Source organism: Mugil cephalus, chromosome 1 (assembly GCF_022458985.1).
Source record: "Mugil cephalus isolate CIBA_MC_2020 chromosome 1, CIBA_Mcephalus_1.1, whole genome shotgun sequence".
Classification (NCBI taxonomy): Eukaryota; Metazoa; Chordata; class Actinopteri; order Mugiliformes; family Mugilidae; genus Mugil; species Mugil cephalus.
Genome location: NC_061770.1, coordinates 36,597,838 through 36,621,859, shown reverse-complemented (window position 1 = coordinate 36,621,859; position 24,022 = coordinate 36,597,838). Strand labels below are relative to the sequence as shown.

Sequence of the window (24,022 nt, the reverse complement as noted above, 5' to 3'; positions counted from 1 at the left end):
CAGCGACTAGGAGCCAGCAGCAGCAGCAGCAGACACACACACACACACACACTGATACTACTACGCAGCAGCAGCAGCAGCAGCAACAACAACAGCAGCGACCGTATAGGAGGAGAGGGAAGAAGAATTAATAAATAAAAAAAAAAAAAAAAAAAAAAAAAAAACCACGGAGCACGACTTTCCTAAAGTACTATTCTGTCGAGTGACTACGTTTACACTGTTTGACGAGACCAATGCATTCGATATATTGGCTGTAGAGGCGCCGCCGTGCAGACGACCAGTCTGTTAGCTAGAAACAGTGAAGGTAAGCCATGGTTCCTCTTTGCAGCTTGTCTTTTTTTTTTTTAGCATGCTAGCTGGCTAACGCGAGCTAACATGCTAACTTCTCCCTTACCCCTCCACCTCCACCACCACTCGCTCCTGCAGCTTTAGCGGTGGGTTTTGGGGTTTGTTTCACTCGGTTTGTTTTATTTTTTTTGTTGTTTTTTGCGGCCGAAGAGGGCGAGATGTTTTGCGTTTCGCGTTAGCGCAGGGTCTCGCTACCGGGGAGCGGAGCGGTGCTTGAGCGGAGGTGGTCGCCCGCACATTGGCGGAGCAGGCCGGGGAGTCTGATCCCAACACTCCGCCTCCCCCCACCACCTCCTCCTCCTCCTCCCTCCCTCCTTCCTTCCCCTCCGCCATCATATCTGGTGTCATTTGAACCTAGAAGCCAAGGCCTTTACGATCAGCGCATACCTTGTATGTGTGTGCGTGTGCTAAGCTAACGTCGCAAGCTAATAAGCAAACCGTGCAGCAGAAATCTTTTAAGGGCAGATGTTGTTGTTGTAACCCCGTTGGGTTTATTGTGCTTCTCCCACAAATCCGTGTGTGTGTAGTTGCTGTAGCTAGCTTAAAAAAAAAAAAAAAAAGGCGAACAATGTGTTAGCACAACGTAGCTCGCAGCACCGTGCACGGAGGCTAATGCCAGCTCGGGTTTTTAGCCATTGAGTCCACATTTTTCTTAAGACGCAATTTGTGACCAAACAGTTTGAGCATGTTTCATTAGGGTCCAAGCGGCAAATCGGCGTCAAAATGACAAAAACGTGGCGCTTGTTTACGTGCAATATTCCCGCAGTTTGCAAGTCGTTATCCCGCCACGTTTTTTGACATGCAACAACACTTGCAGATTTGAACGCACAGAAGACATTTCTTCCTCCCGAGATCTTATATATATATATGTGTGTGTGTGTGACCTTGTTTGAGTTTTCTCAGTCCAAAGTTAAGACTTATATGATAATTGTGTCAGTTCAGCATTGAAAAACCACAGAAACGGTGCAAGGTGTGTAGAATAAAAATGTTTTGCTGTTGTTGTTTTGGGGGAATTTGATGTTGTTGCTCAGCTGATATCATTGCGTTTACCTGCTTAGTCAACTTTTAAAACCATAAATTATCACACCGTTTACTTTAAAAACGTTACTTTCAATGTTATTACCCGTGCCAGCTCTAATGAATACATCTCACAAATGAATTACTCCAACAGGGGATCGATTAAGGTGCACTGCACTTTATTGGGATCTTTAAAAACGGTTGCAGTGTTTACGGCTGATGCAAAACCCATCTGAGTTAGAGCCTCAGTTTTGCAGTTCACCACCTTTCCACACAGTTTTTTTTTTTGTAGATGTTTGACAGAAGCAGCGTTTGAGGAAGTAAAAGATTCCTTCAAACTTATTGGTCGTCTCTGCAGACTGAAGGACTCTCAGTGATTATTAGAGTCGTCCGCTAACGTATGACAAAAAAAAAAAAAAAAACACAACACACGTTCCTGTTGTGCGACTGTGCAAAAAAAAAAAAAAAAAACTTCCATCAGGTCGCAGCGACACAGGAGACTAAACAACAGCGATAATGCTGCAGAAATCTGCAGCGCTGCAACGACGGCAAACACGGAGGAGATTCATTTTACTAGTTTGCAAATAGGTTCGTTCAGCCCCGGAGCCTCGAGACGAGCAAAAGTAGCAAATTGGATTCAAAACGCTAAGCAAATGGATGTTTCGGGCGCTCAAAGCGCCACCTCCCGAGATTTCTGCACGTTTGAGTTCGGATCACTTTGTGTTTTCCAATCGCACTTTATTCAGATCCGGCTCTGAAGTGAATGGACCCTGCAGAGGCCGGTTATACCTTTTTTTTTAGTTTGCGAACACGAACGCAGCAGCTTGGCTTCACCTCCAGCAGATAAAACCCAAATGGAAAATGATTAATGGTGCTGGAATGTGAGCAGGACATCGTCCAATCGCCCGTTGTCTCGAAACACGTGTATAACGCAGGCCTCCGGGCTGCAAACCAGACCTGTGCACCTGGCGACCATCTTTTTGAGAAAACGCAAACTTTTTTCTTTTTTTTTATATATACAAGTAATCATGATTTTTTTTTTTCTCCTGTTGGGTAAACAATAAGGGAGCAGGCCCTTCTTTATACCCTCCTACAAAGCCTGTAGTCAGACGCCTTCTCTCTTTCCTACGGTTTTTAAACTAACATGGTCCCGGCTTCGGTTTGAGCTGCTCGCTGCCGGTCGCCTTCGCTCCGAGATGCACAGAGAAAAGACTTGACTTGCGGTTTAGCAGATCAATTGGGAGACGCGCAAGTTTTCAACTTGACTGCTGAGGTTCACGTCGAAGGTGCTCGTTGTGCGTTTTACACCAACCACGTACTTTTGTTCGCGTCTGTGATCGCACATCAGAAGCGGTAAAAAACGTGAACGGTTGCGCTGAGCGACGATCAAAGGTCGACATTTTTCTGCTTTTGGCTCCTTAAAAATTTTTCAACAAGTTGCTTCTGTTTCCTCCCCCGAGAAAACGAAGCGAGCGCGGAGCCCAGCGCTGCGGCGTTATTAGTTATGTTAACGGCTGTTCAATAACGCACCGCAATCAACTTTCACTTGGTTTTCTGTAATTACAACGTGTTAAACAGATGAGACGCAGTCGATTGTTCCGACGTGATCAATACGGCGCACGAGGCTGCACTCACTGCAGTTTCCTGAAAGGTTTCAAACTATAACAAAGGTGAATAGTGATTTAAAAAATACAGTGAGTTTTCATCTTCCTGCAACAAGTAAACAAGGATCTGTGTCCACTTCTAAAAAGGCTTAAACTGTGTACATTAATTATTACCTCAAGGTTTTTTTTTTTTTCCCCTTCATAGTTGCGTTGCAGCATTGACAGCTGGCACCAAAAAAAAAAAGCTAGAGGCTTAATCCGCAGCTGTTGGAAGGTGGTGCTGACTTGTAGGTTGGAAAGTTCTGTAATTCTTAAAACATTTGGCCCAAAACGTGCGCTGACACCAACCGGAGGGCGTTTTTTTTTTTGTCTCGGGTCCGCGTTGAAGTGTCGGCCACCGTTCGTTCTTCTGCGGCGCGCGACCTCGTCACCATTTGCCACTAAATGAAACGCGGACGTTCGTTGAATGAGTGTTTCTTTCAGCGGCGTCTTTGGGAAAACACAAACCTGTTTCTGTCCCGTCTTCTCAGGCGAAGGCCACCACGTAATTATTTTAAAAACAACGTTTATTTGGGAAATTATCTTGTCACAGTAGCACCAAATTATGTACGTAATATATACAGAAAACAAACACAAAAGATGGTGTCAGATTTGCAATAAATACAGGAAGTGGGATATAATTGCTTGGCTTAGTGAACGTGGACATTGAGATGATTAGTACGAGATAGGTTGGTGCAAAAATAGCAGATTGTGGTGCAATAGATTCTGTAAAAAAAAGGACAAAAACCGGCCACAAAGACGGTCTCGGGTTTGTTATCTTTTACAAACCACAGCTCCTCACGCGTCGTCGCCGGTTACGGCTCGTAATGTGCCGAAATTGCGACACGTGTGTCGTCACGCCGATTCAGAAATCCTCTCCAATAAAGCCATAAAGTTCCTGACTTGCTCACTCGCGACATTGCGTAAATTCCCCGGCCGCGCTAAAGCAATAGACGCCTCCGTGGAAAAACCGTAGACTGTAAAACCGACTTTTTTTTTTCTTTATCAACGCGATGCATTTCTCATAATAACCAACCTTTATGTTTCTAATCGTTTCTATGCAATCACGCCAATCAAATATGCCGCTGGTATGAATTTCAAGCCACCGGTTTATTGATTATTCAGGCTTAGTTTCCTAATTTCACGGCTCGCTTGTTCTTACGACTCCTTTTTTTGTTGAATTTAAAGTGTCAGATTTGTTATTTGCTGCACAGAAGACGAAGCTCCACTAGCTTGATGAGAATTAGCCTTAAAAAAAAAAATAAAATAAAACAACTAGACGCCGTGACATTTCCAGGAAATATCCTCGCCAGCTGCTCGGCTTCACTCCACGACATCACTGAAACGGTCCCGTCCACGTTTCTAGAGGGGGGAAAAAGTCTCCTCGGAGAAGGAGGAAACGCTGGGCCGTGATTTAGTGGCGGACTAGAAATAGTTTTTATTTATTTGGCGAAGGAATACCGTGGCGCTTTTTTTTTTTTTTTTTCTCTCGGCTCAGTCTGCTGCGACAGATTGATCAAATTGGGCCGGCACCTTTCAGCGAGTCCGAGGCACAGCCGCGCAAAATAGTGTCGCGAAAAAGGCCGCGCGGCGGAAAATCAAATTAGACTTCCTTTCCTCTTACAATATGGGTGAACTGTCAAGCTTTTGAAAACGCATCTAAACCGCCAGCTAATTTAGGGAGCGCAACACTCGAGACTTTACATTTCTCTTTTTTACCCGTTGGATTTCACTCATTTTTTTTTTGTTTGTTTCTCCTTTTCCTTTCCAGTGGTGCAAAAAGGGAGGAGGACAGGAAATAGAGGAGTTACCTGGAGGGTCTCTCCCGTCAGTCCACATTTCAGTCGGAGCGAGAGGACACAAAAAAAAAAAGGCACAGTGGGGAGAGAGAGGAGAAAGGAGAAGACGAGTGCGAGTCGCGTCCGCTCTTGGCAGCTGTTCCAGCCGCCGGTTTCATTGTCTCGGCTGTTCGTTCGTTCCCGCGTCACCTTTTTGATGAATCGGTTCCTATTTTTAACTTTAATGTGAGATATAACTGCTGTAAAAACAAAACAAAAACAAGACAAAAAGAAGAAGAAAACAAGAAGAAAAAAAAAAGAAAGAACATTATTACTAGCAAGGTTGTTTTATTTTGTTCCATTGTTAATTTCCAAGGTTCTTTTCGTTTCTTTTTTTTCTTTTTTTTTATGTTTGACAACCTTTTTCGGCTGTGAGTAGCAGGAGCTTCCATTCTCCAAACTATCGTCGAAAAACAAAAAACAAAAAAAACAAAAAAAAAAAACCCTTCCATACCTTATTAGGACCTGATAACCTGGTATTCCTCAAGCACCTGAAACTGGCAGCTATTCTCTTTGTGTCTGTGTGTTTGGGGAGCTCTGTGACCACAGCTTAAGCACCACTCAGCCTTTCTAGTCACCTAAGCCTAAACTAAAGCCAGCCAGCTCTAGCCTGGTCCAGCCCAGTCCAGCCTGCTCCGATTATCTGGACAGGGTAAGGAACTTTTATTCATTTCAACTATTTTTTTATTTATTTTTTTGCAAGAAAATTAAAAAAAAATTATTTTATTTCCCCAGATACTCAGTTCTGTGTGGACGTGAGGAATATGACTGCTGAGACTCTTAACTTCGGCCCAGAATGGTAATTAATCCTTCACATTACACCCAATGTCATTGTGATGCGTGTTTAATTGTCCTTATTTGTTTAACGCTTTAAACAAACCACCTTGCGTGGGTCTTGCAGAGAACAGATTCGCCGTGTGTACGTCTAAGCGCGGGCAGATAAAGCTGTTTGGATTGAATTACCCGTCTTGGATGTTGCCGTTTAATTTCCTGCCAATTTGCCTGTTACCAGATAGAATATCCCCCCCCCCCCCCCCCCCCCCCCCCCTCATGTGTAAAATAGAAATTCTGCCCCCGCTGTAGTAATGGACCAAATTTAGCTCGACATCGGTGGCGTAGCCCGCGAAGCAGAAGACCACGCGTTTGTCCATATTTGTGGATTTTAAAGTTCTGCTGATTTAGTCAACTAATTATTAACCGGAGGCTGTTTTTTTTTTTTTTTTTTTTTGGTGAGCCGTCGTTTCTCTCTTATCTAAAACTAATAGGTTTAGGTTTTTGGGGTTGTTGGGTTGGACAAACCGCTGTGTTTGAAAGGCGGTGGTGTAGCCGGAGTCTGGTTACGCTCTCATTGGATTACTTAATTGCTGTTAATTGTTTGTCCCTAATCTCGTTTTACGACTGATGTGGTATAATAACTGTAAACTCATCCTAAGGCTCTTTTAAGGTGCAACGTTGTCAAATTGACGCAGAAGTGTAAAACGCCAGATAAAAATCTGTCTCGGTCACATTTGTCGTGTCATTGGGTTGTTGTCGAGTTCTAATTATTACACTTGCAACAAACAAACATTAATTTTGGCAGCTGTTTTATGTCTCGTATACAAATCCAACAACAGGAATTAAGATTCTGAAATACGAAGAGGTTCATTTTGAAGGTCCGTTAGTCAAATAACATCACAAGAAGTGATATTTTTTCCCCGTCTTTTCAACTCGTCAACGTCTTTTTTTAGTCACGGGGAAAAAAATGTCCTAGATATTTTTCGTCATTGTTATGGGAATTGACACTTAGATGGAATGAATGACTACGAAACCCACACAGGTGATTTGATTGGCCACTCAGTTCTTTGCGGAGAAGTTAGTCTGTCCTCTAGGCTACGCACCTCTGGCTCTGGAAATACTGATTAATTTGTCTCGTCTTTCTAACAATCAGTACGTTTACATGCACGTGAAAAAAACTAATTATTGCCTTAATCTGACTTTAACTGGACAACTTGCATGTTGACTAAAATCTGGGTTCTCCGTATTCGATGTAAGACACCCACATAAGACGATTGTCTTATTTTACCGTTATTTTACGGACTTTTAACGTTGCGCCGGAGTGTGACCCCGGAAACAAAAACATCTAGGAAAGCCAGTCGCAGAAGAGGAAGTTAAACAGAGCCGGTAGATGAACCGTCTGAGAGATGGCGCCATCTTATCTGCGCGCACATCACGTACGAGATTAAAAAAAACTGAACTATTATCCATCTAGTCGGTTGAAATGCCGGTCTGCCGCATCAGACTCCACTTGTTTATTGTATGATGTAATAGGTTAAATGGAAAAAGAGGCCGTATTAACCTACTGAAAAGACACATATCGCCCCCTAGTGCGGGGGAGGGGGAGGACATGCTCCCGTCAGTTATTGGATTTACTCTGTTGCATGTGAAGGTCTTCTCTTATGATTGTTACATGTATAGAGAGTTAACATGATTGGACAACTATCAACTTCGTGACGACAATAATAGTCTCGGGTTTGATGTTTCTTACACAGTTTAATGTTGATGTATATTCACATTTCTTTTAAACGCACTGGGCAAACTGTGGCACGTAGGTGTTGTCAGAGCCGTGTCCACCTCTCGGCCGTTTCTTCTCCGCGGTTGGATGTTTGTGATTAATGTGGTGGGTGGGGGGGGGGGGCGTAGCACTTGGTAGCACTCCATCTCTAACGGCCTGTGACTGCTGTGTGCATTCTTGGTGCCGTGCCAGCCTCGCAGAATATTTCTCTCTTTACACATCTGCAGCTGCTTTCCCCTCGCTTTTTTTTTAGCCTTTTTCTAGCCCACTTCTTACCCCTTCTTCCCCTTTTTTAAATACAAAAAACTACAGAGCAGTTCGGGCACTCGCCGCGTTACAGCTGTCTGGCCGGCGTGTTTAAAAGTCTTTTTAAGTTACAAAATGATTAAACTGTTAAAGGGGTTTGCTGGCAGCGCTGGTCATTGTGGTAGAAACTCACATCTGGTTTGTGTAATATTTATCAGCCCCGGCTTTCGTACGAGGCTTCGTACGTACGCGGGGATTGTTTACGAATAGATTAAAGCGGAGAAGACGGTCTAGATTCCATCCTTCGTCCCATTAGGGAGGGAAGCTAAATTCTGCTAAGGTAAACACAAGCGAAGTGGGCGCAGCGGACCCCACCCGCTGGCACGTTTCCCTCGGCTCTCCTCTTATTATGCGCAGCAGTCACGACTCCGCTTATTTATTTATTTATTTATTTATTTTTTTAAACCCTCTTTGAAATGCTACATGTCCGCGATGCTTTTTTCCCTTCACCTTTTAACGCGGCGGAGCCGCCTCTACATCTCGGGAGCTGCATATGGTTTTGATGTGGTGCCTGCGAGTCAATGACACACTTTGTGGAGGCATGTGAATGGAGCCATTGTTAACCAGCCCGGCTTGGAAGCGAGGGCCTGCTCGTAATAGCTTTTTAAAATGAAATCTTGCGAGATTGGGAAAGCTAATATATCATCTGCGCCGGGCCAAGTGTATTCAGGGGGACCCTATGTAGGGGGTGGCTGATTTGTTACAGAACATTTACTAAATTATTTTTTTTTTTTTTCTCTGCTGCAAAGATGGATGCTATTTGATAGTTTTTTTTTTTTTTTTTTTCCTCCAGCTGAGATTAAAAGGGATTCCATCAAGGTTACACAATAGTTTTTTTTTTCTTCTGAGCCTACAGGGGAATTTTCAATCTGTTATTTTATGAGGGATTTTTCTACAGGAAAAAAAGTTATTGGTTAGGAAAATGTGCCGCGACCGTGTAGCGTTTAAAAGCGAAGTAGCCGCTTCCTGTAATAAAACAACCTGTAGTTTTGTTTCCGAGCATGAATTTATTTATTTATTTATTTATTTATTTTTTTGTAATTCCTCACACAGGCTTCGTGCACTGTCCAGTGGGGGGAGTGTGACGTCCCCCCCTCCTTCCCCCGCCATGCCAAAGTACAAGCTGGCCGAGTACCGCTACGGCCGAGAGGAGATGTTAGCACTTTATATCAAAGACAACAAGGTGAGTTGAGAAAAAAAAGCCCCCCTCTGATTGCTCACGCCGACATGCGTCGCTCTAAAAAATTGCTTCAAACTCTTTTTCGACTTCCATTTGCATTGCAAATGCTCGACTTTAACCGTCGTCTTTTTATCGTCCCAGGTCCCAGAGGACATGCAGGATAAGGAGTTTGCTGCTATTCTGCAAGATGAGCCCATGCAGCCACTGGCACTGGTGCCTCTCACCGAGGAGGAGCAGGTGTGTAGCAGCAGCAACAACCACCACCACCACCACCCTCACAAATGCACCGATTACCTGCAGATGTTGTGCGACGCTTCATCCCGTGCAGCCTCTGGTCTGAGAGGCGGGATGTTGCGTCGGTTGACTGATGTGCCTGCGAGCTCGCGTTCCTCACATTCCTTTTTTTTTCTTTTGCTCTTTCCACTCTCTCCGCAGAGGAACTTCTCCATGTCTGTGAACAGTGTGGCGGTGCTGAGGCTCATGGGAAAAGGAGTGGGTGGGCCCGCTCCTGCAGGAGTGGTCCGCGGACGAGGGGCCGCGCGAGGTGGTCGAGGTAAAAAAAAAAAAAAAAAAAAAAAACACAAAGCAAAGCACTGATTCAGCCTGAGTGCACTCACGGTGAATTCACAATAACGGCAGCGTCCAACAGCAACAGAAACGCTGCCCAGAACCCTTGGCTGAAACTACAATGGCCATTATCCAGGCAAAGTAAAACAGTTTATTCAAGGCAGCTACTCGAGTGTTTATTTCCCCTCTCTCTTCCACCATCTTGATGCAGCACACTTCCTCTTGGCTTGTCTAAATAGTCCCTTCTTTTGTCCAGCCGCACCTGGTCTGAAAAACCCAACCGGGCTGATGAACTCACCTTGTCCACACACACACACACAGCACTCGACACACGCCAATGTAAACACCAGCCCTCCGGCTCAGAAGAATGATGTTTTGTGTGCATGTGATTCTCGGTTGGAGACATTTTTAGCCGATCTCCGATTTAATCGGGCGTTTTTTTCGCTTCTTCTTCTCTGTGCGATGTAAAAACAGGTCGAGGCCGGGGCGAAGGTGGATTCTACCAAAGAAGTATTGAAGAGCCGGAGGTGGGTTTTGGCCGCAGCGTTCGAGAGATTCACCGCAGCCAGAGCTGGGACGACCGGTGAGTCCAAAAACAACGTCCAGGAAGTGTCTCCGGGAGCTTTATCACACACTGGTCGTCACCGTTTTTGTTCTCGTCTCACTTTTCTACTGTATGAGTTGGGATCCGTTTTGGTTTCATTCTGTAGGTTGTTTTTCCTTTTGTTTATTTGCTTAACTGATTTTGAATTTTCCCCTTCTTTCCCTCAGGAGCGAGCGGCGGTTCGAGAAGCCGCTGCGGCGGGAGGTGGGGCGTCCCGGGTTTGAAGAAACTGCCGGTCCCGCGGGTCCAGTGAGGAAGGACTACACCAGGGCTGACAGCGATAACTGGCGCACCCTCCGGGAGGAGCAGGATGAAGAAGAGGGGGAGCCGGGCAGCAATTGGAGACTGGCCGGATCCCGCAGGGATGGTATGAGGAGTAGTTATTATTGTTATCGTAGCGCAGCCTCGAAAGGGGTTCGGGGGGGGGGTTGAAAACACGAGCGAGCGCGACCGATCGTCCTCCTTTTGGTTTGATTTCAGTCAACGCGCTGTGGTTCATTAAAAGCTGGTGGTGATTTCAGATGTTTAACATTCAGTTTGCTGCTAATTTTGTAACGGTGCAACTGGATATATTGCTAACACAGATGTGTCACTTAATACAGAATATTACGTGGTAATGCTTTAAAGGCTTCGGTTTACGTTAGACCTGCAGCACTCGAGCTAATACGTGATCACAGCTGACGATTCACATTAGTTAAGTTATATAACGTTAGATCTTAAGCCCCTAAAAAAACACATTAACATGAATCCAACATATTCTGTAAAGGAATAAATGGAGGTAGATGATATTATGTTGACCTGTCAATCAGAGCCTCCTGTACACATTAGGCCCCGCCCCCATTGCTGCTGAGCCAATCACGAGGCTGCATATTACACGCCACCAAAAAAAAAAAAAAATAAATATTTGAACCTGTTTATTATTATTTTTAAAGCTTAATATTAAATTCAAATTGTTAATAATATGTATATTTATAAATTGCATTAGGTCGAGTTTTATATAAAACACATATATAGTAGATGGGGGGTCAGTATTTGGGGGGGGTCACCATTTATTTCAAGTAATGCTGTGGAAAAACAAATCTGCTGTAGAGATGCATGTCCAAAAGAAAAAGGCATATTTTTTTAGTCAGTACACCGATCAGCCACAACATTAAAACCACCGTAGAAGTAAATAACATTGATCGTCCTGAGACGGTTCAGTGTCGCGTCGTCAAGCTTTTGGACCTGGTATTCATTCATGTGATTGTTGCTCAGATATGTAGCATCGACCTAGACTAGACAAGACACCTCCACCTCACAGCAGTGACACATGCACACGAACCATTATAAGAACAACTAAAAAAAATAAAAAACTCACTGGTGTCACAACTCTAATCAGTGTATATCTCAAAACTTAACCATATAATTGATTGATTGAGCAGTTGCATGAACCTAAACGTTATTTATGAAAAGTGTTCCCAACCCTACAGCTGCTTATGTTGCGTGTTTTGTCGTTCAAACTGACTGTGGTTTATTCCCGTGTTTCAGATGGTGGTCCTCGCTCAGCGGGCTGGCGGGACCACGTGGGTCCAGGCGAAGGCCGTCGGAGGAAGTTCGACTTCGACTTCCGGGACTCGGACGGTCACCCCGGGGGCCGCCGGCGTGCAGGCAGCGAGGGACCCGAGGACGACAGGGACGGCCTACCCGAGTGGTGCACGGACGAGGAGGACCAGGAGATGGGCACTTTCGACTCCTCTGGAATTTTCATGCCGATGAAGGTGTGGGCGCGGTTCGCTTTTTCAAATCTGCTAATCGGTCTTGACGCAGCAGCAAATTTATTGTCGTCTCCATTTCGCTTGGTGTTCCGATATATATATCAGAAGGGCGGCAAGGAGACAATCCCGGAGGAGGAGTTTGAGTTTAAGGGGATCGAGGAGGAGGAGGAGGAAGAGAGCCTCGGTGACCTGGAGAGGAACGGTGCTGAAGGAGACAAAGATAAGGGTGAGGATCAAACTTCATGTTATTATACACGATGCGGGAGGGAATCGTGTATTATTATTACTAATAATGTGTGAATGCACGTTCTCCCTCTGCCGTCACAGAGAGTAAAGAAGCCATCACTGCTGTAGGTGATGGCGAGACAAAGCCAGCATCACCCTCCTCTTCTCCCCCAGCCCACTGCGCCCCTCCCTCTCTGGAGTCCCAGCCCAGCAACGCCGGTCCAGTGGTGGATAACACTCACAGCCTCTCCATCAAGGTCAACAGCATGTCTGCTGAAGGTAAATACAGCTACACACTATATATACACATAGTTTTGTGTCAATAACAGCTTTAAACATGTAAGAATATGAGAAAAAAATGCAGAAAATTCTTATATTCTTTTGTATGCATTTGTCTTTAACCTCCTGAGACCTTGCGTCCTCTTATGGGGACACTAAGTTTTAGGTTTTAGGGCAAAACTATTCTGCTTCGTTTAAACTTTTGCCCCCTGGAGTCGATGAAATCACATGATCGATTTAAGACGACGTAGCAGCAAAACGCAGCGTCGCTGAATCTACGTTTCAGCTTTTGTAGAACGTGCTAACTTCAAACTATACACCGGTTTTAAATTGTGTTGATGTGCGAAGTAAAACTAGACTTGATATGAATAATTTACGGCACAGTTTTTCATGAGTATTACCATCATGTTGGTGCACGTCTGGTCCACAGAAGAAACTTTGAAAAGCAAAATGCTACCAAGTGGAGATCGCTAGCCAGCTAACTTGGCTAAATTTGCTAAATTTGTACATAAGCTTTTGAAATCTACACTTTGGGTTTGCATTATAAGTTGTAAAAATGCTTCGTTAAACATGTTTGTGGTTTTCACAGTGAAAAAAAAACGACTTTTTCCTGCTCAAATTTTATGGTTTCAGTGCAGTTTTAGGTCTAATGTGTTAATACAGTTTGTCAAAACGACTAAAATAGTTGTAAAATGATGTGGGTGAGGTTGTGCTGAAAAGAACGACACCAAACAAGGCAACAATGTAAACTAATTTTAAGATGAAATATAAATGGCAGATCACATTTCACAGTTTACACTTGTTTAATTGTGCTAATCAACTTTTCTAGTTGGTGATAAGCTACAACTTCGCTAGTTGTCAAGTTCCCAATTGAGGACATTGGGATTTCATTATTTGCAATTCTCCTTTTGCCCAGCAGTGTTCAGATATGAAAATTATCAGTTTTATATTTCTTGTTGCATATTGAGTGAAGTAATCCCCCCCGTCCACACATGAGGACATGTATTTCCTGTTCAGTTTTTATAGTTCTTAAGTCCTAATAATCCCAAATAAAGAGAAATTAAAAGCTCTCAGAAGGTTAAAAATAACAATTTGTCAAATCTACAGTGGGTATAAAAATATAAGCTTTTTTTTTTTTTAATTCACTAGAGGAAAGAATAAACATTCACATATTGTTTGAAAAAGTGAAATCCAACTTGAAGCTTCAGAAGTCGTGTCCCAGATCTGTCACTTTCATTTAGTCACAGATCAGTTCGTCTGTGACGAGGAGAGAGGAGTGAGGGGACATTAAGCTGCGTTGATATAGAATATGTTCGGCCTCAGTCATTTAATATCTTGTTTACTGAACCTGCTGTTTCTGCTCCGTCAGATCCGGAGCCACTAGGTGGCTCTGCCGCTCCCCTCTGATATCACTGCCCCGTAAATAGAGCCACTAAAAATAGGACCCATTGTTTTACTCATGTTTCTCCTTCTTCTTCTTCTTGTTGTTGTTGTACCAGACATAGTTCCCATAGGGGGCTCCAAAGCTCACCTGAGCCCCAACCTCGCTGCCGCCGCCGCCGCCGCCGCCGCCTCCTCCTCCTCCAGCCTCCCTCCCCCGCCGCCCTCCTCCGCTGCTCCTCTCCTCCCTCCATCTGGAGGAGACACTGAGGATGATGAAGGCATGAAACACCTGCAGCAGGTAGGAACGACAGGACATATACCTCAGAAATATTAGGCGATTAACTCCGTATATGTTCCTCCAAAAAACATTTTTTGTGTGTAGAAAGTACCAAATCATACCTGCAGATTTATCATTGTATGACTGACGTTAACCTGTTATAATGTAGAATAGACCCTATGTCACTGTCGTTAGCTGGAGGCAAAACAGAGGTGAACACTGTCACTTTCAACCATGAAAATGTCGTCTAACTGTATTTTTTTGGTGCTAAAACCGAAAAAATCAAGAACACTAACTTGAAGTTTAATCACATAACCAGCCACTGAGAGTCGTAGACAACTTTGGTTTGGCTTTGGAGATTAAAAGAAAGAACTGGAGTGAGACAATCAACAACATGCACACTTCATATCAGGTCACATTAATATGTAAAACATCATCAGTTTCAGTTTCAGCCTGGATAACGTTATGGGTTAGAATAAATCATGACTGAAATTATGTTAATCCTTATTTAGGGGATTCTTGCTACATGTTAATGCTAATGCTAACCGCTAGGTAACTCAACATTAGTTGCATGTTTCAGGGGTGTCAAAGCAGAAGTTACTTCTTGTAATATCTTTGTTTGAGAGGCTTCACTTAATAAAGACAAACCCTCTGTGTCTATTGCAAATCTTGCACATGTCCATTCAAGACCTTGTTATCAACATCTAATGATTTGTATGCCTTCGGTTTTTCTTTAGTGTAGACGCTGGGTTTCTCATATACGTGTGCGTAAACGTCTGCCCATCGCACGTTGGACAGTAACGTAACAAATCACATTAATCACCAGTTGTATTAGTATGTTCTCTAAAATACGCGTTTCCCTCGTCCATTCCTGCCAAACCAGTCCACTGAAATATGCTAACCGCTGTTAGTATGTTTTGCCTCCAGTTAAGCCCCGCCCCCTTAAAAGCCTCACATTGTTTACAAACCGTGAACAGGTGTATATGGTAACTTGTGGGCCCTGTAGAGGATTGTATGATGACACTTTTTTTTTTTACCGTTGCCCTCGCTGAGTCTAAAACCAACATGTTTAAACCCTTTTAAAGTCTAGTCTCATGTTTCAGGATCCAAAAAATCTTCTTTATTATTAATTGAAACTTACTTTAGCTTCAGTAACATAATCCTTCCCGAGCGGATCTTAAAAAATCCCTTTAATATTTTTGGCTCTGCAGCAGAGGCAACACTTTCCATTGGCATATTAAAATGATGTTTGGCCGCACTTTCAGAACAGTTTCTTTTTTTTTTTTCTCCCATGCCGCATGAGTTTGCAATCAAGTAAAAAAAACAATCTTTTTGTGTTTTTTATTTGTGAAGGAGGCAGAGAAGATGGTGGCGTCGCTGCAGGACACCTCTCTGGAGGAGGAGTGCTTCACCCAGACTCTGCAGCAGCAGCAGGAGACCAGGAACACAGCAGCTGCTTTGCCGCTCACTCATGAGGCAGCCATGAAGTGGTTCTACAAGGACCCCCAGGGAGAGATCCAGGGTACGCACATTTTACAGGGATTTGTCCAAACGCGCACACGTATCGTGCGCTTTTTTATTGCTCTGCTGGATTAATCTGATCTTATCTCCCGCCCACGCGCCAGGTCCGTTCACCACTGTGGAAATGTGTGAGTGGTTCCAGGCCGGCTACTTCACCATGACCCTGCTGGTGAAGCGGGGCTGCGACGAGGGCTTCCAACCCTTGGGGGACGTCATCAAGATGTGGGGCCGAGTGCCCTTTGCCCCCGGGCCCTCCCCGCCGCCCCTGCTGGTGAGACAGCTGCCCCCGACTCAGCGCCCGCAGCCCAACCGGGGGCCCGCCGGGACTGTGAGTCAGAGCTCATCCAGCCTAGAGGATGGGGAGGGGAGAATGCAGATGAGAGGGCACGTTAATAGACAGGTCATTGCAAAAGAAATTATTCTTCAAATTCATTGAGTCGAAAGACGAGCATGAGCATTTGTTGAAGTAAAAACCATCCCGTTTCATTTCATACACGTCAAAATGTGGCCGTGTGTCGCTCATTGTTCCCTGAACGCACCGTAGCTCATGAAGTGGTCGTCACTGCAAAGCATGAACGTTTGTCTCTTCAGTGAATGTACAAATAACTTTACCGCGATGATTGATGCCTTGTATTCACCGTTGAGCTCGCTTCCTTTCTTTCAGGGAAACCTGGACCAGGAGCGTCTGAAAAAGCAGCAGGAGATGGCGACGGCAGCAGCTCTTTATCAGCAGCTCCAGCAGCAGCAGCTATTCCAGCTCATCAACAGGTCGTGGCTGCTGCACGGTCATTCGCATTCCTGTGCTAAGTTTTGATGTTTTTTTAAATGCTAACTTTTTGTTTTTTTTTATGTCTTCGATGAACAGGTCGATGTCAGTGCCAGATACAGGGTCCATGTGGGACATGCATACCTCAGCTTCACAGCCGTCAGGTACGTGCAGACGGCTGCAATTAACGCACAATTAAAAACACTGGAACGGACGGTGTAGACGCTAATCTTATTTCCTTCCCATGTAGGCAGTGAAACCAGTCTTTGGGACATAACAATGAATCCTTCTACTCAGGGTCCAACTCTCGAACAGCTTCAGAAGGTGAGTCGTGCTTTTTTTACACTCGCCAAACACATCTGGAGATGTGGTGTGTGTGTGCACCACTTCCAGACTGTAGCTTTGCCTCGGAACGAATTGTGTGTTTGTGAGCAGCGATTGCGGTGTAATGTTTTAGTAAATATGTTTTGATGATTTATTCCTCCACCAGCTCCAGCAGGAGAGGCGAGACGCTGAACTCAGGGCGAAGCGTGAGGAGGAGGAGCAGCGGAAGCGAAGGGAGGAAAAGAGGAGGCAGCAAGAGGAGCAGAAAAGGAGGGAGGAGGAGGAGCTCTTCAGACGCAAGGTGAAGATGGAGAAAGTTTTGCGTTTTTCGCATGTTTTTCCCACTTTCTACAAGGTTTTGCGCTCACTCACCTGCCACTTTATTAGGTACACCTTGCTAGTAAAAGGTTGGACCCCCTTTTACCTTCAGAACTGCCTTAATTCTTGGTGTCACACTTTCAACAAGGTGTTGGAAACATTCCTCAGAGATTTTGGTCCATATTGACATGACAGCATCACACAGTTGGTGCAGATTTGTCGGCTGCACATCTATGATGAGAATCTCCCGTTCCACCACATCCCAAAGATGATGGTCTATTTGACTGAGATCTGGTGACTGTGGAGGCCATTGGAGTACAGTGAACTCATTGTCATGTTCCAGATGATATGAGCTTTGAGACATGGTGCATTATCCTGTGTATTATTTGAGTTATCGTTGCCTTTCTATCATCTCCAACCAGTCTGCCCATTCTCCTCTGACCTCTCACATCAACAAGGCTTTTTCGTCCACACAACTGTCGCTCACTGGTTATTTTCTCTTTATCGGACCATTCTCTGTAAACCCTAGAGATGGTTGTGTGTCAAAATCCCAGTAGATCAGCAGTTTCTGAAATACTCAGACCAGCCCGTCTGGCGCCAACAACCATACCACGTTCAAAGTCACTTAAATCCCCTTTCTTCCTTATTCTGATGCTCGGTTCAAACGTCAGCAAGTTGTGTTGATCACCTCTACATGACTAAATGCACTGAGTTGCAGCCATGTGATTGGCTGATTAGCTATTTATGTTAACAAGCATTTGAACAGGTGTACCTAATAAAGTGGCAAATGAGTGCATATTAACATCTTTGCCCTCTAAAGCCGTAAAATATTCAGTGTTGTTGTTTTCGTCTTGACGTACGGGCATCGAGTCATCAAGTCGCAGCCGGATGCAGTCGCATTAAATCCGACATCACTGTCTTCCACTGCAGCGTCAGCAGGAGCTGCTCATGAAGCTGCTGCAGCAGAGCCCCCAGCAGCAGGGGCCTGGGGCGAGCAGCTCGAGCTGGAGCGGGGCTTCCTCCGCCGGGCTCGGCAAGCCAGCGAAGTCCCCGACCATGGCTCTGCTGGAGATGCAGCAGGAGGCGGAGCGGCTCCTGAAGCAGCAGCAGCAGCAGCAGCAGAGAGCTCAGCAGCGAGAGCGCGTGAGTTTCAGCCTTAAAAAAAAAAAATCTTCAGAAAATGTTAAATTATCATATAGACTAATAATTACCTGATTTGTTTTTTCTCCGTCCGCAGCACGCTGGTATGTCAATGGGCAGCTCGTCCATGGGGGGGCAGTGGGTGGACGGTGTTGGCATGTGGGGTGGGCCTGGCGGTATGGAGGGCAAGAGCGGCAGCGGAGGGTCCTCAAGCAGCATGGGCATGTGGGACGAGGCCGTGAAGAACCAGGCCAGCCTGCGCGGGAACAGCAACAACAACATGGGCTTGAAAAACAGCCGCAGCAGCCCGTCGCTCAGGTGTGTGACACGTCGCGTGAAGTGAGTCGTCTTTATTTAGAAAAAAAAGCGCCGAAAAACCTGACGTGTGCGTCCTCCACAGCGACCAGTACATGATGCGTCGTAAGAGGACGGAGGAGGAGGACAAGCTGCTGAAGCTGCTGCAGGGCATGAAGCCTCAGGACGGCTTCACCACCTGGTGTGAACAGATGCTGCACGCTCTCAACACCTCTGCCAACAACTCCTCCTCCTCCGTGGATGGTAGGCTGCAAGCATTTAGCGGCGTCGAGGGGGCGTGGAGGCTGCGCCCTAAAATTATCGCGTGTTCAGCGTTGGCTAACGATTTCAAACCTCGTGTCTTTTTTTTTTTTTTTTTGTCAAGTTGCCACGATCGTGGCGTACCTGAAGGAGGTGGAGTCTCCCTATGCAGTGCTGGATTTTATTCGGTCCTACCTGGGGGACACAGTGGAAGCCAAAGAGTTCGCCAAACAGTTTCTGGAGCGACGTGCCAAACAGAAAGCCAACCAACAGAGACAGCAGCAACAGGTGAGCTCAAGGGACACATGCACGAGTTAAAAACACTAGACGGGACACGCAACTCCGTCAGGAAGTGAACCACTGTCTTGCACGGTTCGTTGTTACAATCCATTGTGCCAAGATTCGAGGCAAAACACATTTAGAAGTCCAACTGAAAGCTGACCAGCAGGTTAGCAGTTAGCTACCAACAAGAAGACACCAGCTAACTAGCCTTAGCCAACAGCAGCAGGCGGCTCATCATTGGGGTTTTCAAGCTTTGTTAAGTTAGACCCACGACACCTCAAGAAGGCTTCACTGTGAGTTCTAGCCTCCTGGAGTCACCCCTCCCTCCTCCTCCATGCAGCCACTACACAACTGTGTGACTTTCAACCACCGAGAGATTAGCTTAGCCCTGTTTACTGCTATCTTACCAAAATACACGATTGTGTCGGTCGGGTGTCCGAGCTTCCTCTCTCCTCAGAAGGGAGAGAATTTAAGCATGACTGTTCCTAAAAATGATTCATCGTGTGGGAAAATATCTGTCTTTTTATTGCACTACTTTTGAACAAACAATATTAGAACAGTTTTCAGTGCAAAATGAAACTTTAAAGAACAATAAACTGAATTTTTAGAATTTATATTCATTATATATGAATAAATATACAGTGCAGAGACACAGGCGGAGAAGCAGCGTTAGCTTTCAGGCATTGCTCGTACTTTGGTTTATGATGTTTTATTAGGTGATTGATCAGATAAGTTGTGTCACCGTGTAACACAACTCTGCTGCACTCTTTGCATATAACTTGTTGTTGTTGTTTCACGTCACTCACCCTAAATCCTAAACAAGTCCAGACAATGGACGTGGATCCCTTTCGAGGCGTTAGCTCCTCACCTCAGAGCTCCTCGTCTCCTATTGCCATCGTACCTTCTTCTTCTTCTTCATGACAATTAATCGAATTTTAATCGTGATCACGGTTTTGGCTGCTACGATTAAATGAATCTGCGATATTTACATTTAAAATGTGGCTCTATTACTTGTCTAAAAAAGCAGTTTCTCAGCTAGTAGTCGGCCGACCACCAGGGGGCGATGTGTGTGGTTAAGGCTTCATATAAGCTGCTTGAATAACAAGCAGCCTCAAGTTACCCGGTGGACTTGTTTTGGATTTAGCGGGTGAGTGACGTGACACAGGACCAAGTTGTATGCAAAGATTGCTGCAGAGTTGTGTCCGACTTACATGGTAACACAACTAATCCGAACAATCATCTAAAAACATCACAAACCGAAGTACGAGGAATGCATGTAGGCCAAAGCTAACGCTGCTTCACTAAATCTGCAAAAAAAATTGTTTTAAAGTATTGTCTCTGCATTTTCTTTATTATTAAGCCTTTGTTCTACTTTAAAGTTTCGTTTTCCACTAAAAAAAACTGTTATAATATTGTTGGTTTAAAAGTAGTACAATTAAAAATACAGATGTTTTCCCTAATAAGACAAACAATCGTGATTACAATGTGGATCAAAATAAATGTAATTTTGGCTCATTTGTTATTTAGGCAGCTTAATGAAGCCTTAACCATGTGTTCGCCCCCTGGTGGTCGGCTGACTCCTAGTTGAGAATTAATTTAATGATGTTATTTGTCGTCATTATGGAGCAAGGAAAGTCTTATGTCCTTGGATGCTACGTCAGAGTATAGTAAAGAAATAATAAGTTCAGTTGTCACCACAGAAAACTTGTATATCCTCCTGAGACCCTGCGTCCTCATATGGGGACATTAAGTTTTAGGTTTTATTGCGGCTTCTTCTGCTTCATTTAAACCCGTTGTCCTCATTAGTGGACGCTTTAGTGCCATCTAGTGTCCGCAAAGGGTCAATACACTAGTCAGTGTAAAAACATGGTGGTGGATTTATTCTACAGATGATTTTTACGGTTGAAATGTATTTATTTATCCTTATTAATGTTTCTAGTTTCATATGACCCACTAATTTAATAAATTTTATCAATTAATTTAATTAATTTTATTTAGCAAAGGGCTGGGACTTTGTTGTTCTGTCTTTGTTCAGCCATGTTCAATTTTTAAAATAAACAGTTTTATATTTTGTCACACATTGGGTGACTTATTTATAATATAAATAATGAAATAATCCCAGTGTCCACATATGAGGACATAGTTCAGTACTTCCTGTTGAAAGACGATGCTTAGTTTTTCTACTTTTTAAATCCAAAATACCTTGGAGAAATTAAAAACACATACCAAATAAAAGCTCAGGTGTCAGGAGGATGTACATTTTTTTTTCGTATTTTGAGTTAATATTATTGAAATAGCACTGAAGCATGTTTGCATTTGTCAGTTTACGACAAACGTGAAACACGGTTACCATGGGGATACTTGTTCATGTCGCAGGTAGAAAAAGTCATAATTCCTGCTCCTTCTTTTCTTTGTGTTATCAGTTATCAAAGGAAGTGGCTGGATTGAACATGAACTTCCCTCTGCAGGTAAATGCAGATATGAGCCTCTAACGTACATGCAAACACTTAACTTAGAGTTGAGTTGTCAGAATCAGTGACGGTGATACAACAATATCCCTCAAGAGTAATTGAACAGCTGATCCATCGTCTTAATATAAATACTTTTGGAGTTGTAGTAACTGACTGAAGACTATGAAGAGATTCTGTTGGATTGAGTTTTTTGCCTGATCTTTATATCTTTTATGTCTTTTTTTTTTTAGGACTCAATGCGAGGTATGAATCCAAGCACTCTGCAGTCCATGTTTCAGGCCAACCACATGGGCAAGGCTGGTCTCTTTGACAACCAGGGGGGGAAGATGAAGAAGAAACAGTCTGTGATGCTGCACTCTGACCCCAGCATCTTAGGTACGTCACCTCACCTCTAGTGTGTTATTCCTTTGACGTCATTTATCTGGAAATAGTCAGAATCATTTAGCATTTTATAATATCGGTGGATATCGGTCACGCTCACCCAGACTCACATTAAGCAAAAAAAAGCAACAATTTCCCATTTTTTCATTCGTGTCGTTTCCATATTCTGACAAAAAAAACACATTAATTATTGGAAAACTGAGGAAATGAGACTAGAAACATGATGATTACATTATGAGCAGAGCTGTATATTAGAGAGAGTCTGGCCAACTCAAATCATGGGCACCATGTTTGCTACATCGGAGGGAATATTTTACAGGGGCGGGGTTGCCATGTTTGAAAAAAATGTCTTATTTTCACCATTAACGAGCCTAGAAATGTTATTACCAACGTGTAAAAGGCCGTCACTTAAATATCCCAGCGTCTACTCACTGAGCACATATTTAAACTTTTAATCCAACTTTATTTTCTGTTATTGCCACTTCTCTCTATGGGTGAATATTGGTTTGATGTAGCAAACATGGCGCCCGTGAAACACGTGACCAGCTCTGAACCAATCGGCTCAGACGGTCCATCATTCCCCAGTTGGCCACACTCTCTCTGTAATATACGGCTCTGGTACGTGGCGCACGTTTACGCCCCCCTATAGGTGGGGAGTGGGACTGCGTGACTACCTGCACTGATCAGCCACAACATTAAAACCACTGACAGGAGAAGTCGATAAACACTCGATCCCTTGTTTAACGTTGTGTAAGCCGCCACCCCCTCCTCCTCCTCCTCCTCCTCCTCCTTTTCCTTTTCCTCCTCCTATCTGACTTGACTCTCTCCACGTCTCCCCCCTTCCTCCTCCCCCCTCCTCCCCCCTCCTCCCCACTCTACAGGGTACTCATACCACAACGCGGGCGAGTCTCTGAGCCTGAGCGAGATGGAGATGGTGGAGGATTACTGATGTGACGCAGCGCAGCAGCAATAGCTACCTGAGGCCTTCTGTCTTTTAATCAGACAAACCTGATGACGAATGTGCACTGCTGGGGGAACAGGGGGTGGTGGGGGTTTGGGGGGACGGGAGCGAGCGTGAGGACGGCAGGGGGGGGAGGTATATGAGGATGGAGGTGGAGGCGCTTGGATATCTGCACCTCCTACTCTTTTTCTTTCTTTCCCTCTGGTAAGAAACGTAAACAAACAAACAAAAAAAAAAAGGGCTCCTGCTGCACCAGTTGTTCACTAGAGCAGGGGAGAGACGGGGGGGGGGGGTGAGGTTTAAAGGAAGATGGGTATCCTCTGGCACTCAAAAGATTAAGCACCTTATACTGAACTAATGCACTTTATTGAGATGGGATTTGAATTATTATTTTTTTTTCATATATGTGTGTGCGCGTGTGTGTGTGAATCAGTGCGCATACGGTATGTGTACGTACACAGTATCTGTGCATGCGCGTCGGAACTGGAAGGGGGGGGGTGGGGGTGAGGGTGGGGGGGGGGGGGGGGTGGAGGTGGAGGAGGGCGGGGGGGGGTGAATGGTCATGGCTGTTAGGTTTTCAAAGTCAGGGGGACCTTTAGTTGAAAAACCTTATCAGAGCGCAAATCCTTTTCTCAAAAGACAAACACTGTTGATATTTCTCTTGTTTAGAATTTTTTTACGTTTATACAAAAAAAACAAAAGTTAAAGCTATTGAAAAATGGATTATTAAAAAAAAAAAACTTGAAGATTTGCACTTGCCTAAAAAAAAAAAAAAAAAAAAAAACACAAAAAAAATCAAACAGGTGGGGTTTAGTTATAGAAGTGAATATTTTTGTGAATGTGTGTGTGTGTGGGAGAGAGAGTGTGTGCGAGCGCGGCTGTTGTGTTGACGATGGTTGGATTGTGACAGTAATATACAGTCTGCACAATGTTTTTTCTTTTTCTCTATTTCCTTTGTTGCTTACCAAGATGTATGAAACATAAGAGGCCATTTTTTTTTTTTTTTTTTTTTTTTTTTTGTTCGGATGATAATTTTTGTATCCTCATATTTAGTGTGTGTGTATGTGTGTTTGTCCCTTTTCCAAAATAGGGACTCGATCTGTTGTGAGTGACTGAATGAGAGAGAAAGGGAGAGAGGGCAATTGCACAACACATCCTTTCTCTCACCAGCTCTTCATCCCCAGATAGAAAGAATAGAAACGCATTTTTGTGTAAACGTCGGCTTTGCTCTCATCACACGATGACCACCACTGGTTTTATTTCCCTTAGCTCCTCCCCCATGAGGCGGCGACAGGTGGCGGTGGTGGTCGAGGGGGGGCGGGGCATGTCTC

The 24,022-nt window shown here is 44.4% G+C and overlaps 1 protein-coding gene across 5 annotated transcripts; it reads left to right on the top strand.

Moving 5' to 3' along the window:
- Positions 1 to 15: 15 nt before the first annotated feature.
- gigyf1a (GRB10 interacting GYF protein 1a) lies at positions 16 to 23,179 on the top strand. 5 transcript variants are annotated; one of them, XM_047606386.1, is made up of 25 exons: positions 16 to 304; positions 4,780 to 5,498; positions 5,582 to 5,645; positions 8,757 to 8,886; positions 9,025 to 9,120; positions 9,319 to 9,436; positions 9,925 to 10,033; positions 10,222 to 10,421; positions 11,582 to 11,811; positions 11,917 to 12,034; positions 12,136 to 12,312; positions 13,812 to 13,993; positions 15,326 to 15,494; positions 15,598 to 15,893; positions 16,158 to 16,261; positions 16,359 to 16,423; positions 16,510 to 16,583; positions 16,750 to 16,884; positions 17,832 to 18,044; positions 18,139 to 18,359; positions 18,442 to 18,599; positions 18,721 to 18,884; positions 21,302 to 21,346; positions 21,580 to 21,724; positions 22,612 to 23,179. In XM_047606386.1, the coding sequence occupies exons 3-25, from the start codon at positions 5,611 to 5,613 to the stop codon at positions 22,677 to 22,679; spliced, it is 3,252 nt and encodes a 1,083-aa protein (XP_047462342.1). In that variant the 5' UTR covers positions 16 to 304; positions 4,780 to 5,498; positions 5,582 to 5,610; the 3' UTR covers positions 22,680 to 23,179. The 5 variants fall into 5 exon arrangements, with proteins under 5 accessions (XP_047462342.1, XP_047462369.1, XP_047462359.1 ...); XM_047606413.1 differs by having other exon boundaries at positions 19 to 304; positions 11,914 to 12,034; positions 15,598 to 15,764; XM_047606403.1 differs by having other exon boundaries at positions 19 to 304; positions 11,914 to 12,034; positions 15,598 to 15,821.
- Positions 23,180 to 24,022: the final 843 nt, after the last annotated feature.